The sequence below is a fragment of the Thalassophryne amazonica genome, chromosome 8 (genome assembly GCF_902500255.1).
Source record: "Thalassophryne amazonica chromosome 8, fThaAma1.1, whole genome shotgun sequence".
Classification (NCBI taxonomy): domain Eukaryota; kingdom Metazoa; phylum Chordata; class Actinopteri; order Batrachoidiformes; family Batrachoididae; genus Thalassophryne; species Thalassophryne amazonica.
Window position 1 is genome coordinate 117,217,084 of NC_047110.1, and position 15,889 is coordinate 117,232,972.

General features: G+C 50.6%; 1 protein-coding gene across 1 annotated transcript in view; it reads left to right on the forward strand.

The window, feature by feature from the left end:
- Positions 1-15,889, forward strand: part of lamb4 (laminin, beta 4) — a 320,650-nt gene that overhangs the window by 41,123 nt on the left and 263,638 nt on the right. Inside the window, exon 10 of the mRNA XM_034175562.1 lies at positions 7,247-7,435. Within this exon, the coding sequence (XP_034031453.1) occupies positions 7,247-7,435 (189 nt within the window). The remainder of the gene's footprint in view (positions 1-7,246; positions 7,436-15,889) is intronic.

Below are 15,889 nucleotides of genomic sequence, written 5' to 3' on the forward strand. Positions count from 1 at the left end.
TACCGCGGTGCTTTGGGATTCCCTTTCATTGCTATGCTGATGACACTCAATTGTATATGCCAATAACTGCTGGTAATCTCACTCATATAAAATCTTTGGAAGATTGCCTTGCATCAGTAATAAGTTGGATGTCTTGTAACTTCCTACTTTTAAATTCTGATAATACTGAAGTTATGTTTCTTGGTCCAGTGAGGTATCGGCATCAATTTGATCAGCTAGCACTTACCTTAGGTTCGTGTGTTATACATCATATGGATAAAGTGAGGAACCTTGGAGTAATTTTTGATCCTACGTTGTCCTTGATCTCCACATTAGAGACATTATGAGGACTGCTTTCTTCCATTTGCGAAATAAAGTGAAGATTCGTCCCATCCTGTCTATGGCTGATGCTGAGACTTTGATTCATGCATTTGTCTCTTCTAGACTGGACTATTGTAATGCTCTATTTTCTGGTTTACTGCAGTCCAGGATTAGGGGTCTTCAACTGGTTCTAAATGCTGCTGCCACATTTTTGACACAAAGCAGAAAGTTTGACCACATTACACCCATTTTGGCGTCTCTTCACTGGCTTCCAGTTGCTGCAAGATCAGATTTTAAAGTACTGTTATTAGTTTATAAAATCGTTCATGGACTTGCACCTCCCTATCTGGCTGACCTGGTAAGCCCCTATGTACCGGCTCGGGCCCTGCTGTTGTGTGGGCCGCCAGAAGAGGTACTGCTGGCCCACCACCAAAGGGCGCCCTGCCTGAAGTGCGGGCTTCAGGCACGAGAGGGCGCTGCTGCCACAGACACAGCCGGGAGTGACAGCTGTCACTCATTAATTCCTGACAGCTGTCACACATTCTTCATCATCACACTCCATAAAGACCAGACGTCATCTCCACCTCGTTGCCGAGATATCGTACTTCATTGTAGGTAATATCCTCAGCCTTTTTGTGTTTATCTGTAATCTGTACATTGTGAGTGTTTGCAGGCATACCGGTTCCTTGTTTTGTGGAAGCTGAGTGAGTGCAGGACGTCACTCTTTTTCTCTGAGGGATCACTGCAAACACATCAGCATATTGAGTGAGAGGTGGAGGTGGCATTCCCACCGTTATGTTACTGGGTGTACACACACCCACACTTGACTGTCTTTGTTCTCGCCAGCAGTACCAGATCCGACAGTCGGGGACGGTGATCACCTAGGAATTCGGGACTTGGCGGCTCCAGTATTCTCTGGGTTCGGTGGCGGAGGAAATCGTGTGGTTCCGGTTCATCTCAGGACAGACGTCTTCTATCCTCGAGCCTGCCCACACGTCACCTTTGTGATTTGACTGTAATTATATTCTGAGATTGTCTGTATGTTCGTTGTGCACATTTCACAACATTAAATTGTTACTGTTTGGCTCATCTATTGGCCGTTCATTTGTGCCCCCTGTTGTGGGTCCGTGTCACTACACTTTCACAACAGGATATCTCGGCCAGCGTCATGGACTCCGAGGGGCGTCACCCGGTTGTTGAACGACCAATGGGAGAGCAGGGAGCGCAGGCGTCTGCAGGAGATGTGATTGGTGAGCTGCAGCACATTCTCACCGCCTTTACGGCCCGGTTGGATCAAATGACCGAGCAAAACATCCTCCTGAACCGCAGGGTGGAGGCTCTCTCCGCACAGATGGCGGCGAGCGCTCAGGGCGCTGCTGCAGCTCGTCCTCCTGCCGACCCTGTGCAGGATATAAATGTTCCAGTGGTGGTTCAACAACCCCTCCCACCATACCCTGAAGCATACATTAGCCCTCCTGAGCCGTACGGAGGTTGTGTGGAGACATGCGCGGACTTTCTTATGCAGTGCTCGCTCGTCTTCGCACAACGTCCCGTCATGTACGCGTCAGATGCTAGTAAAATAGCTTATGTGATTGCTCTGCTTCGGGGTAAAGCACGCGCCTGGGCTACGGCGCTCTGGGAACAGAACTCACGGTTGTTATCAGCATACACTGGGTTTGTGGGGGAGTTCAGAACTGTGTTTGATCACCCTAACAGAGGAGAGACCGCTTCAACAGTGCTGCTGTCAATGAGACAGGGACGCGAGAGCGCAGCCGCTTATGCAGTCGACTTCCGCATCGCGGCTGCGAGGTCCGGCTGGAATAATGTTGCGCTTCGCGCCGCCTTCATAAACGGACTGTTGTTGGTTCTGAAGGAGCAGCTGGTAGCTAAGGAGGAACCGCGGGATTTAGATGGGCTTACGTATCGCTTATACGGTTAGACAATCGGTTGGAGGAACGCCGTCGGGAGCGAGGCGAAGGACGTGACCGGATACGCGCCGCCCCTCTCCCTTCTGGGTTCGAAAAGGCGCCACCCTCCCCACGCTCCACAGCCACAGCGCTCCATGGGGCAACAGCTCCCCCTGCTGGCGTTGTTAGAGAAACGCACACGGCCAAAATGAGGAGGCTGATCCGTAGAGAGTGTTTTCTCTGCAGCTCAACTGAGCACACACAGAAAAAATGCCCCAAACGGCCAAAACAACAACACTCGCCCTTAGAGACTGGGCTAAGGGGGGGTCAAAACATTCAAGTGAGACACACACAGATTGCCACACGACTCCCAGTTACAATCCTGAGTGGGGATTTAACCCTTCAAGCCCCAGCACTGGTGGACACGGGGTCAGAAGGGAGTCTGCTAGACAGCAGATGGGCAAGGGAGGTAGGGCTCCCTCTGGTGGCGCTTCCTTCGCCAGTGCAGGTGCGGGCACTAGATGGCACCCTCCTCCCTTTAATCACACACAAGACACAACCAGTAACTCTGGTGGTGTCTGGAAACCATCGGGAGGAGATTGAGTTTTTTGTAACTCCTACCTCCCGCGTGATTTTGGGCTTCCCATGGATGTTGAAGCACAATCCCCGGATTGATTGGCCGTCTGGGGTGGTGGTTCAGTGGAGCGAAACCTGCCATCGGGGGTGTTTAGGATCCTCGGTTCCCCCCGGTTTACAGGCTAAGGAGGAGGTCAAAGTCCCTCCCAATCTGACGGCAGTGCCGGTTGAGTACCACGATCTTGCTGACGTCTTCAGCAAGGATCTGGCACTCACCCTTCCCCCGCACCGTCCATACGATTGTGCCATTGATTTGGTTCCAGGCGCTGAGTTCCGTCCAGCAGGCTGTACAACCTCTCACGACCTGAGCGCGAATCAATGGAGACCTACATCCGGGACTCATTAGCTGCCGGGCTGATCCGGAACTCCACCTCCCCGATGGGGGCAGGTTTCTTTTTTGTGGGCAAGAAAGATGGTGGACTCCGTCCATGCATTGATTTCAGGGGGCTGAATGAGATTACGGTTCGCAACCGATACCCGTTGCCATTGTTGGATTCCGTGTTCACCCCCCTGCATGGAGCCAAAATCTTTACTAAGCTGGATCTTAGAAATGCGTATCACCTGGTTCGGATCCGGAAGGGAGACGAATGGAAGACGGCATTTAACACCCCGTTAGGTCACTTTGAGTACCTGGTCATGCCGTTCGGCCTCACCAACGCCCCCGCGACGTTCCAAGCCTTGGTTAACGACGTCTTGCGGGACTTCCTGCACCGATTCGTCTTCGTATATCTGGACGATATTCTCATCTTTTCTCCGGACCCTGAGACCCATGTCCAGCATGTACATCAGGTCCTGCAGCGGTTATTAGAGAACCGACTGTTTGTGAAGGGCGAGAAGTGCGAGTTTCACCGCACGTCTTTGTCCTTCCTGGGGTTTATCATCTCCTCTAACTCCGTCGCCCCTGATCCGGCCAAGGTTGCGGCGGTGAGAGATTGGCCCCAACCAACAAGCCGTAGGAAGCTGCAACAGTTCCTCGGCTTCGCTAATTTCTGTGGAGGTTCATTAAGGGCTACATTCAGGTAGTTAGCCCCCTGACAGCCCTGACCTCTCCAAAAGTCCCCTTCACCTGGTCGGATCGGTGCGAAGCCCCGTTCAAGGAGTTGAAACGACGGTTCTCTACTGCGCCAGTTTTGGTGCAGCCCGACCCTAGCCGCCAGTTCGTGGTTGAAGTGGACGCCTCTGACTCATGGATAGGAGCCGTGCTATCCCAGAGCGGAGAGACCGATAAGGTTCTTCACCCGTGTGCCTACTTTTCTCGCAGGTTGACCCCAGCTAAACGGAACTATGACGTCGGCAATCGAGAACTCCTTGCGTGGAAAGAGGCTCTTGAGGAGTGGAGACACCTGTTGGAGGGAGCGTCTGTGCCATTCACGGTTTTCACTGACCATCGGAACCTGGAGTATATCAGGACCGCCAAGCGGCTGAACCCCAGGCAAGCCCGCTGGTCACTGTTCTTCGGACGTTTTGACTTCCGGATCACCTATCGCCCCGGGACCAAGAACCAGAGATCGGATGCCTTGTCCCGGGTACACGAAGACGAAGTCAAAACGGTGCTGTCGGATCCACCGGTGCCCATCATCCCGGAGTCCACTATCGTGGCCACCCTCACCTGGGACGTGGAGAAGACCGTCCGGGAGGCCCTGGCACAGAGCCCGGACCCCGGAACCGGTCCGAAGAACCGTTGGTATGTCCCACCAGAGGCCAGAGCTGCAGTCTTGGATTTCTGTCACGGTTCCAAGCTCTCCTGTCATCCAGGGGTGCGAAGGACCGTGGCAGTTGTCCGGCAGCGCTTCTGGTGGGCGTCTATGGAGGCCGACGTCCGGGAATATATCCAGGCCTGCACCACCTGTGCCAGGGGCAAGGCAGACCATAAAAGGTCCCAAGGACTTCTTCAGCCGTTACCCGTGCCTCATCGCCCCTGGTCCCACATCGGCCTGGATTTCGTCACGGGCCTCCCGCCGTCCCAGGGCAACACCACCATCTTCACGATAGTGGACCGATTCTCCAAGGCGGCCCACTTCGTGGCCCTCCCGAAGCTCCCAACAGCCCAGGAGACAGCAGACCTCCTGGTCCACCACGTCGTCCGTCTGCATGGGATACCCACCGACATCGTCTCAGATCGTGGTCCCCAGTTCTCCTCACACGTCTGGAGGAGCTTCTGCAGGGAACTGGGGGCCACCGTGAGCCTCTCGTCCGGGTACCATCCACAGACGAACGGACAGGCAGAGCGGGCCAACCAAGAACTGGAACAGACCCTCCGCTGCGTAACATCCGCGCACCCGACGGCCTGGAGTAACCATCTGGCCTGGATCGAGTATGCGCATAACAGCCAGGTGTCTTCTGCCACCGGCCTCTCCCCATTTGAGGTGTGTTTGGGGTACCAGCCCCCATTATTTCCCGTGGTGGAGGGAGAGGTCGGTGTGCCTTCGGTCCGGGCCCACCTTCGGAGGTGCCGTCGGGTGTGGCGCACCGCCCGTTCTGCCTTGTTGAAGGCCCGGACGAGGGCCAAGACCCATGCAGACCGCCGGCGGTCCCCGGCCCCTGCATACCAGCCCGGGCAGGAGGTGTGGTTGTCGACGAAGGACATCCCTCTACAAGTACAGTCACCAAAACTGATGGACAGGTTCATTGGACCCTTCAAAATCCTCAAGGTCCTCAGCCGTGCCGCAGTGAAGCTCCAGCTCCCGGCTTCACTGCGGATCCACCGGTGTTCCATGTTTCCAGGATCAAGCCTCACCACACCTCACCCTCTGTGCTCCCGGTCCGGCGCCGCCTCCTGCCCGATCATTGACGGGGAGCCGGCTTGGACTGTGCGACCGGCTCCTTGACGTCCATCGAATGGGCTGGGGGTTCCAATATCTGGTGGACTGGGGAAGGGTAGTGGACCCGAAGAACGCTCCTGGGTGAAGCGGAGCTTCATCCTGGATCCGGCCCTCCTGGCCGACTTCTACTGCCGACACCCCGAAAAACCTGGTCGGGCGCCAGGAGGCGCCCGTTGAGGGGGGGGTCCTGTTGTGTGGGCCGCCAGAAGAGGTACTGCTGGCCCACCACCAAGGGCGCCCTGCCTGAAGTGCGGGCTTCAGGCACGAGGAGGGCGCTGCCGCCACGGACACAGCCGGGAGTGACAGCTGTCACTCATTAATTCCTGACAGCTGTCACACATTCTTCATCATCACACTCCATAAGACCAGACGTCATCTCCACCTCGTTGCCGAGATATCGTACTTCATTGTAGGTAATATCCTCAGCCTTTTTGTGTTTATCTGTAATCTGTACATTGTGAGTGTTTGCAGGCGTACCGGTTCCTTGTTTTGTGGAAGAGGGATCACTGCAAACACATCAGCATATTGAGTGAGAGGTGGAGGTGGCATTCCCACCGTTGTTGTTACTGGGTGTACACACACCCACACTTGACTGTCTTTGTTCTCGCCAGCAGTACCAGATCCGACAGTCGGGGACGGTGATCACCTGGGAATTCGGGACTTGGCGGCTCCAGTATTCTCTGGGTTCGGTGGCGGAGGAAATCGTGTGGTTCCGGTTCATCTCAGGACAGACGTCTTCTATCCTCGAGCCTGCCCACACGTCACCTTTGTGATTTGACTGTAATTATATTCTGAGATTGTCTGTATATTCGTTGTGCACGTTTCACAACATTAAATTGTTACTTTTTGGCTCATCTATTGGCCGTTCATTTGCGGCCCCTGTTGTGGGTCCGTGTCACTACACTTTCACAACACCTGCGTTCTCAGGGTGCAGGACTTCTGTGTGTTCCCAGGGTGAATAAAAACTCTGCCGGTCACAGAGCTTTCTCCTACCGTGCTCCAGCTCTGTGGAACGATCTCCCGGCACACATTTGGCAGTCTGATACTGTGGAGACTTTTAAGTCACGTTTAAAGACTCATTTGTTTTCCCTGTTTTATCATTAGTGTTATGATGTGTTTTTATTTTTGTATTCTTTTATGGTCGTCTTTGTATTGTGTTTAAAATTTTTAATTCAGTTTTTTTTATGGTGTGAAGCACCTTGAGATGATTTCATTGTGAATTGGCGCTATATAAATTAATAAATTTGAATTTGAATTTGTGGTGCAATCATGTCGAGTGTAGATAAGCAAGGAAATCTCTGATCAGGTCAAAGATGTCTGCAAGAGAAAATGTCTGCATTGAATTAACAGAAAAACCATAAAATTAACAAAATAGTTCCACCACAGCAAAAAGAAGTTCATGTTTTTATGGATTCCATCAGTGCTGTTCAGAACCGGGTGCATTTTTGTGGAAATCATTGTTTGTACTTAAATAACCAAATGACCCTCGAGACTGTCAGCCAATTACAACATTTTAAAAAATTGGGTTTTCAAATTAAAGGGACCGTTTTTGATTTGCATTTGTCTCTTCTGTCTCCTCAGGGTGCAACTGTCATGGCCACTCTGACTCATGTCATTTTGACTCTGCCCGCTATGAGGCGACAGGTGGTATTAGTGGCGGTGTGTGTGATTACTGCCGCCATGAGAGGGTGGGACCCCAGTGTGAGCGTTGTCGACCATTCCTGTACCAGGATCCCCAGAGGACGCGAGAAGACCCGCATGCCTGCATACGTATGCTGATTTCTTTTGTTTTTGCCTTCTCTCAGTTTTTTTTTAAATCAATTTCTTTTACATCCTTATGACCAAAAGCCACATGCTGTCTAATAGGGGTTAGGGTTGGAACACACAGTGGTCCTGCCTCCTGAGAGCACAGAACACGGGCCGATACATAAGGTTTAACTAGGTCAGCCACGTAGGTGGCACTAGTCCACAGAGGATTTTGTATGTTCATAATAAAACCTTAAAATGTGTCCTTGCAGGGACAAGAAGCCAGTGAAGAGAGGCCAAAACTCTGGTAATGTGGTTAAACCTTCTGCTCCTACTCAGAACTCTAGCAGCAGCATTTTGAACCATTTGGAGACCTCTAGTGCCAAAACAGAGAATACGATGTTACAGTAATGGATCAGTGTCTCTGCATCCACTGTAGACAGGACAGGTCAAATCTAAACTGATATTAAGTAGATGAAAGAGAACATTCTTTGTAATTTCTCTCATGTGTATGAAGAATGACACGTATCCAAGGTTAACATTAGCCCATCAGACAGGTGTCTGTGTCACACAGGACCAATGACCATCACCTCTGTATTGGACATTCAGTTCTCCACTGAAACCAGACCACCTCTATTTTTCAGTTTTTCAATTTATTTTCATTTACAGTGAGGAAAATAAGTATTTGAACACCCTGCAATTTTGCAAGTTCTCCCACTCAGAAATCATGGAGGGGTCTGAAATTTTCATCTTAGGTGCATGTCCACTGTGAGAGACATAATCTAAAAAAAAAAAAAATCCGGAAATCACAATGTATGATTTTTTTTAATAATTTATTTGTATGTTACTGCTGTAAATAAGTATTTGATCACCTACCAACCAGCAAGAATTCTGTCTCTCACAGACCTGTTAATTTTTCTTTAAGAAGCCCTCTTATTCTGCACTCTTTACCTGTATTAATTGCACCTGTTTGAACTTGTTACCTGTATAAAAGACACCTGTTCACACACTCAATCAATCACACTCCAACCTGTCCACCATAGCCAAGACCAAAGAGCTGTCTAAGGACACCAGAGACAAAACTATAGACCTGCACAAGGCTGGGATGGACTACAGGACAACAGGCAAGCAGCTTGGTAGAAGACAACAACTGTTATGATTATTTAGTAGAAAGTGGAAGAAACACAAGATGACTGTCAATCTCCCTCGGTCTGGGATTCCATGCAAGATCTGACTTTGTGGGGTAAGGATGATTCTGAGAAAGCTCAGAACTACACAGGAGGACCTGGTCAATGACCTGAAGAGAGCTGGGACCACAGTGACAAAGATTACATTAGTAACACATGATACTGTCATGGTTTAAAATCCTGCAGGGCAGCAAGGTCCCCCTGCTCAAGCCAGTCCGTTTGAAGTTCACCAGTGACCATCTGGATGATCCAGAGGAGGCATGGGAGAAGGTCATGTGGTCAGATGAGACCAGAATAGAGCTTTTTGGAATGAACTCCACTTACCATGTTTAGAGGATGAGACCAACCACAAGAAAACCATCCCAACCGTGAAGCATGGGGGTGGAAACATCATACTCTGGGGGTGCTCTTCTGCAAAGGGGACAGGACGACTGCACCATATTGAAGGAAGGATGGATGGGGTCATGTATTGCAAGATTTTGGCAAACAACCTCCTTCCCTCAGTAAGAGCATTGAAGATGGCTCATGGCTGGGTCTTCAGCATGACAATGACCCCAAACACACAGCCAGGCAACTAAGGAGGGGCTCCGTAAGAAGCATTTCAAGGTCCTGGAGTGGCCTGGCCAGTCTCCAGATCCAAACCCAATAGAAAGTCTTTGGAGGGAGCTGAAACTCCGTGTTTCTCAATGACAGCCCAGTAACCTGGCTGATCTAGAGAAGACCTGTATGGAGGAGTGGACCAAAATCCCTGCTGCAGTGTGTGCAAACCTGGTGAAAAACTACAGGAAACGTTTGACCTCTGTAATTGCAAACAAAGGCTACTGTACCAAATATTAACACTGATTTTCACAGGTGTTCAAATACTTACTTGCAGCAGTAACATACAAATAAATTATTAAAAAAAATCATACATCGTGATTTCTGGAATTTTTTTTTAGATTATGTCTCTCACAGCGGACATGCACCTAAGATGAAAATTTCAGACCCCTCCATGATTTCTAAGTGGGAGAACTTGCAAAATCGCAGGGTGTTCAAATACTTATTTTCCTCACTGTATATCACGCCAAATCACAACAGAGTTGCCTCAAGGTGCTTCACACAAGTAAGGTCTAACCTTACTAACCCCCAGAGCAACAGTGGTAAGGAAAAACGCCCTCTGAGGAAGAAACCTGAAGCAGACCAGACTCAAAGGGGTGACCCTCTGCTTGGGCCATGATACAGACACAAATTGTTGTGAAAGTGAATGCACGGACCCACGTTAGGGGGCGTAAATGAGCGGTCAATAGGAATTCCAATAAATCACAATTTATTATGCAAAAGGTGCAAAACAGATTCCAAATATGCTGAGTCCAATTAATAATAATGGTGACACGTGGGCAGGCCCGAGGGTAGGAGACGCCTATCCAGAGAAGAGCCGGGACCCGGAAATCTGCAACACACCAGAGCTGCCAAGACCTGGTACCCCCAGGTGGCCACCGCTCAAGGCTGTCGGACCAGTACAACTGGCAGGAGCAAAAACAGGTTAAGGTGGGTGTGTGTACACCCAGCAAACAGTCAGCAACTCACAGTTATCCTCTTGGAGGAATAAATCCAGATACTCCCAGAGTGCAGATTTAAAACTGGAGGACGTGCACTGTCAAAGGTTATACTCAGTAAGTCAGAAGTGAGGAGTGGAGACGCCAACTCCTCCAACTTCCACAAACCCGGCTACAAGCTGCAAGTATAAGTCACAACTGCAAAGACTTCAGTTACAATGAATGTGCGAATAGCACAAAACGGCTAAGATAATTAACCTGTGTGGTAAGCTGATAACTCGGCAGAGTTATGGTGTCTCTCCCAGGCTTTTATGGACACAGTGATGAGATGATGAAGTGCAGCTGATGACAGCCTAGCAGTGCGCTCCTGGTGGTGCCACAAGGCTAGTGCACCCTCTTCTGGGCCAAAGGTGCCCGCATGGCAGAATGCCATCTGGTGGTGGGCCAGCAGTACCTCCTCTTCAGTGGCCCACACAACACAAATTACGGAACAATTCACAAAATGAATATACAGGAAATGTTGCACAGGACAGAAGGCTCACCAACACAAATACCACACCCATCTCTGGATGGAGCTGCACCTTAAACAGAGAGAAAAAAACAGAATCAGGCATCAGAAAGACAAAAAATACTGTATAATTTGTCAGCATTAAACAACAAGAAAAACAGGAAATACTAAGGTGATCGCTGGCCACTAGCCCTAAGCTTCACTAAAAGACCCAGAATTTAAATAAAGTTGAGGCCGCTGCACGCTCCAATTACTAATAAAATTAATTAAAAAGAGTAAAAAGCATAGTAACATACTATGCCAGTATGCTAGACATACGAAAGGGAAAATAAGTGCATCTTAAGTCTGGACTTGAAAGTCTCCACAGAATCTGACTGTTTTATTGATGCAAGGAGATCATTCCACAGAACAGGGGCATGATAAGAGATGTCAATGTCACAGCTCTGTTTGCAAAAAGGCTTTAATGAACAGGCAAGCAATGGTTGGTACACGGATAGACAGTCCAAAAAACACAGCAGCAGTACTAAGATCATCAGGCAAGTCATGGTCGGGAAAAACGGGCAGGAGGTCGAGAACACACTGAAGCAGGTCGATCTAGAAAACACGAGAACAAGAGCTGGAATGATGGCACAAGGAGCAACAAACTGGCAAACAAACAACACAACCTGTGTTCTAATAAAGCCCTAGGTGGCAATCAGCAGACTACAGACAGGTGTGCTTGGTGAGACCCAGAAGTGGGGTGTGGCCGGAGGGGAAAAGAGAGAGAGAGAGAGAGAGAGAGAGAGAGAGAGAGAGAGAGAGAGAGAGAGAGAGAGAGAGAGAGAGAGCCACAGACAGACCCCCACACCAAAATCTCACAAGCACAGAAAAAATAACAAAAGCGAGATGAGAATAAAAACAAACCAGAAAACCCCACAACTGACCAGATAAACTGTCAGGCCATGACAGTACCGCCACAGCCGACCCCACGGCCCAGGAGAGGCAGGGTGAGCGGCGTGAAAGTCCCCCGATGAGCCCGGGAGGGAACCCACGACCGCTCCTCGGGGCCATAACCCTCCCAATCGACCAGATACTAGATGCCGTGCCCACAACGGCGGGAAGCCAAGAGCCGGCGCACAGCGAAAACAGGGCCACCATCCATGTACCGGGCAGGAGGCGGGGGAACGGCAGGAGGGCACAAAGGACTAGACCAGACCGGCTTGACTTGACTAACGTGAAACGTGGGGTGACTCGCATGGAAAGGTGAAGGCGGAGCCCGACAGAAACAGGATTGACAATCTTGGAAACCGGAAAGGGACCAACGAACCGGGGAGTCAGTTTTCTAGGAGTTCCCTGAAGGGATAAGTTATGCGTGGACAGCCATACCTTCTGCCCGAGGGCGTACGGCGGCGCGGCTGACCTCCTATGATCCATGGCAGTCTTACAAACAGCGGATGAGCGTAACAGTGCGCATCTAGCCCGCTCCCAGGTTCGTTGGCAATGGAGGATAAGACTGAGGGCCGAGGGTACAGAAGAGTTATTGCTAACTGCGGGAAAAATTGGTTGTTGTTCCACTAAACACGGCAGCAAAACTGTAAACTTAATAAGTGAGTGATCAGAGACCACTGATGTAAGAGGCATGATGTCAATATTCATGACAGCAATACCACGTGCGAGAACCAGATCCAGGGTATTTCCACTAATGTGCGTCGAATCCCGAATGCATTGCCGAAATCCTAATGCATCCACAATTTCCATAAATGATTTGCAGAGGGGATCAGAAGGCTTATTCATATTTTTTTATATGAACATTACAGTGACAAAGTAATACGGCTGATTTTTATTCTTCTGACCTTGGCAATGCATAAAATCCTGAGCAGAGCGGAGAATCAGATGCTCAAAGGAGTTATATTTGTGACCACCAACAGCTAATAAACTAAACCTAGATTTATAAATAAGAGCAACACCCCCGCCTTGCTTCGCATTACGAGGGACGTGACTAAATGTATATGCTGGTGGGCAGGCCTCATTTAATGGGAGGACAGCTATAGGTTTAAGCCAGGTTTCACATAGCCCAATCATATCTAAGTGATAATCCATAATTAGATCATTAATCAGCAATGATTTTGAGGATAGTGATCTTATGTTAATGAGACCCAGACTAAGGACCTCAGTGGGGTTGATTGTTGGACTGTTTGGGTTTAGGGGTGGTTCCAGAGTAGCATATATAAGATTCCTAGAAGTAAGTTTAGGTTTGATACATTCCTCAATTTCAACATCATTCAATATAGTAATGGGTATAAAGTTTGCAAAGCATATCCCTCTATGATTTTTATGGACACATCTACGGAAACAGGCCACAGTCTGAACTTGATGAATTTCCCTCCCTGGCAAATAAACTGCACTATCACCATAGCAAATTTTCTGCAGTAATTTCCCTGCTAAGCTAATGGATTCCACACCCACATTTGTCATAAGCCTTGCAGGGTCTCTAATCACCTGCTCCTTGGCCTGCTGTAAATTCCTAATGTTACCCTCCCTGTAGAGTTCTATCTATGTTCCCAGACAAGATGACGGCTCATTCCCCAGTAGAGTGGAGGCCGTCCGGCATCAGCAAGCCACAGTGGCCCCAGAAAGGTGGCCAGTTATGAATAAAGCTAAAACCTTGCTGTCTACAAAACTGCACCAGCCACCTATTTAACGATGTCAGCCTGCTAAACGCCTCATCAGTACCCCGGAAGGGGAGGGGACCAGAGACTATTAATCGATGCTGACACCTTTCTGCAAGGTCACAAGTCCTCTCTGTGTCCTTTTTTGTGACCTCTGAGTGCTTCATCCTGACATCATTGGTGCCGACATAATGAATAAAAATGTGACTATATCTCATGTCATGTTCCTTCGTCTGTCTTCTCTTCTGTAGCGTCAGCACCCTAAGATGAGATGCGGTGTCGGGAGCTCTGGCCCCAGGAATACATTTATCATCAGCCAGCGTCTGTGACCTGACTTTGCGGGTGATAGAATCCCCTTTCACTAAAGTCTGGTGTTTCGGCCTGGAGACAGGAGTGGAAGTCACTCATGGGCTCAGAGAATTCACAACAGGCATATCCAAGGAGGAGAACCTATTCACAGTTCGCAGTGGCAAGTGTGATTGGGGTACCACAACTGGGCACTAAGCCCTACGGGGCTTCCACCGCCTAGCTACAGTCCAAAAGCCTTCCTCCACAGCCGGTGTTTCTAGGCTGATGCTAATGGGCTCGCTAGCCGGCCCAACACTAACCTCATCTGGAGTGCCCGTAAACCCTGGCGACACAAAAACTGAGCTGTGTTGAGGGAGACAAAGGCCCTTTAGCTGCCTCCCCCAACACACACACACACAAAACACGATATATTTTTTTAAACATCCATCCATCCATCCATTTTCTTCCGCTTTATCCGGAGTCGGGTCGCGGGGGCAGCAGCTCAAGCAAAGCCGCCCAGACCTCCCGATCCACACACACCTCCCCCAGCTCCTCCGGGGGAACCCTAAGGCGTTCCCAAGCCAGCTGAGAGATGTAATCCTTCCAGCGTGTTCTGGGTCTTCCCCGGGGCCTCCTCCCAATGGGACGTGCCCGGAACACCTCTCCAGCAAGGCATCCAGGGGGCATCTGGAAAAGATGCCCGAGCCACCTCAACTGACTCCTTTCAACGTGGAGGAACAGCGGCTCGACTCCGAGCTCCTCCCGAGTGACCGAGCTCCTCACCCTATTTCTAAGGGAGCGCCCAGCCACCCTCATATCATCTCGGCCGCTTGTACCCGCGATCTTGTTCTTTCGGTCATGAGCCAAATCTCATGACCATAGGTGAGGATCGGAACGTAGATCGATCGGTAAATCGAGAGCTCTGCCCCCCTACTCAACTCTCTCTTCACCACGACAGTCCGATACAGCAACCGCATCACTGCAGACGCTGCACCGATCCGTCTATCGATCTCACGCTCCATCCGTCCCTCACTCGTGAATAAGACCCCGAGATACTTAAACTCCTCCACTTGAGGCAAGGACACTCCACCGACCTGAAGAGGGCAAAGCACCTTTTTCCGGTCGAGAACCATGGCCTCAGATTTGGAGGTGCTGATTTTCATCCCGGACGTCTCACACTCGGCTGCAAACCGCCCCAGTGCACGCTGAAGGTCCTGATTTGACGAAGCCAACAGAACCACATCGTCCGCAAACAGCAGAGACGAAATTCTGTGGTTCCCAAACCAGACCCCCTCTACACCCTAGCTGCGCCTAGAAATTCTGTCCATAAAAATAATGAACAGAACAGGTGACCAAGGGCAGCCCTGGCGGAGGCCAACGTGCACTGGAAACAGGTTTGACTTACTACCGGCAATGCGAACCAAGCTCCTGCTGTGGTCGTACAGGGACCGGATAGCCCTTAGCAAAGGACCCCGGACTCCGTACTCCTGGAGCACTCCCCACAGGGTGCCCCGAGGGACACGGTCGAATGTCTTCTCCAGATCCACAAAACACATGTGGACTGGTTGGGCGAACTTCCATGAACCCATCGAGCACCCGATGGAGCGTGTAGAGCTGGTCCAGTGTGCTGTGACCAGGACGAAACCCACACTGCTCCTCCTGAATCCGAGGTTTCTCCTCTCCAGTACTCTGGAATAGACCTTACCGGGGAGGCTGAGGAGTGTGATCCCCCTATAGTTGGAACACACCCTCCGGTCCCCCTTCTTAAACAGAGGGACCAGCACCCCGGTCTGCCAATCCAGAGGCACTGTCCCCGATCGCCACGCGATATTGCAGAGGCGTGTCAGCCAAGACAGTCCCACAGCATCCAGAGACTTAAGGTACTCAGGACGGATTTCATCCACCCCAGGAGCCTTGCCACCGAGGAGCTTTCCAACCACCTTGGTGACTTCTGCCTGGGTAATGGATGAGTCTGCCTCTGGGTCCCCAGTCTCTGCCTCCTCTTCGGAAGACGTGACGATGGGATTGAGGAGATCCTCGAAGTACTCCTTCCACCGCCCAACAACATCCCCAGTCAGAGTTAACAGCTCCCCACCCACACCGTAAACAGTGCCGGTGGAGAGTTGCTTCCACCTCCTGAGGCGTCGGATGGTTTGCCTCTTGGAGGCCGACCGATACTCCTCTTCCATAGCCTTCCCGAACTACTCCCAGACCCGAGTTTTTGCCTCTGCGACCGCACGGGCTGCGGCACGCTTGGCCTGCCGGTACCTGTCAGCTGCCTCTGGGGTCCCACCTACCAACAAAGATAAGTA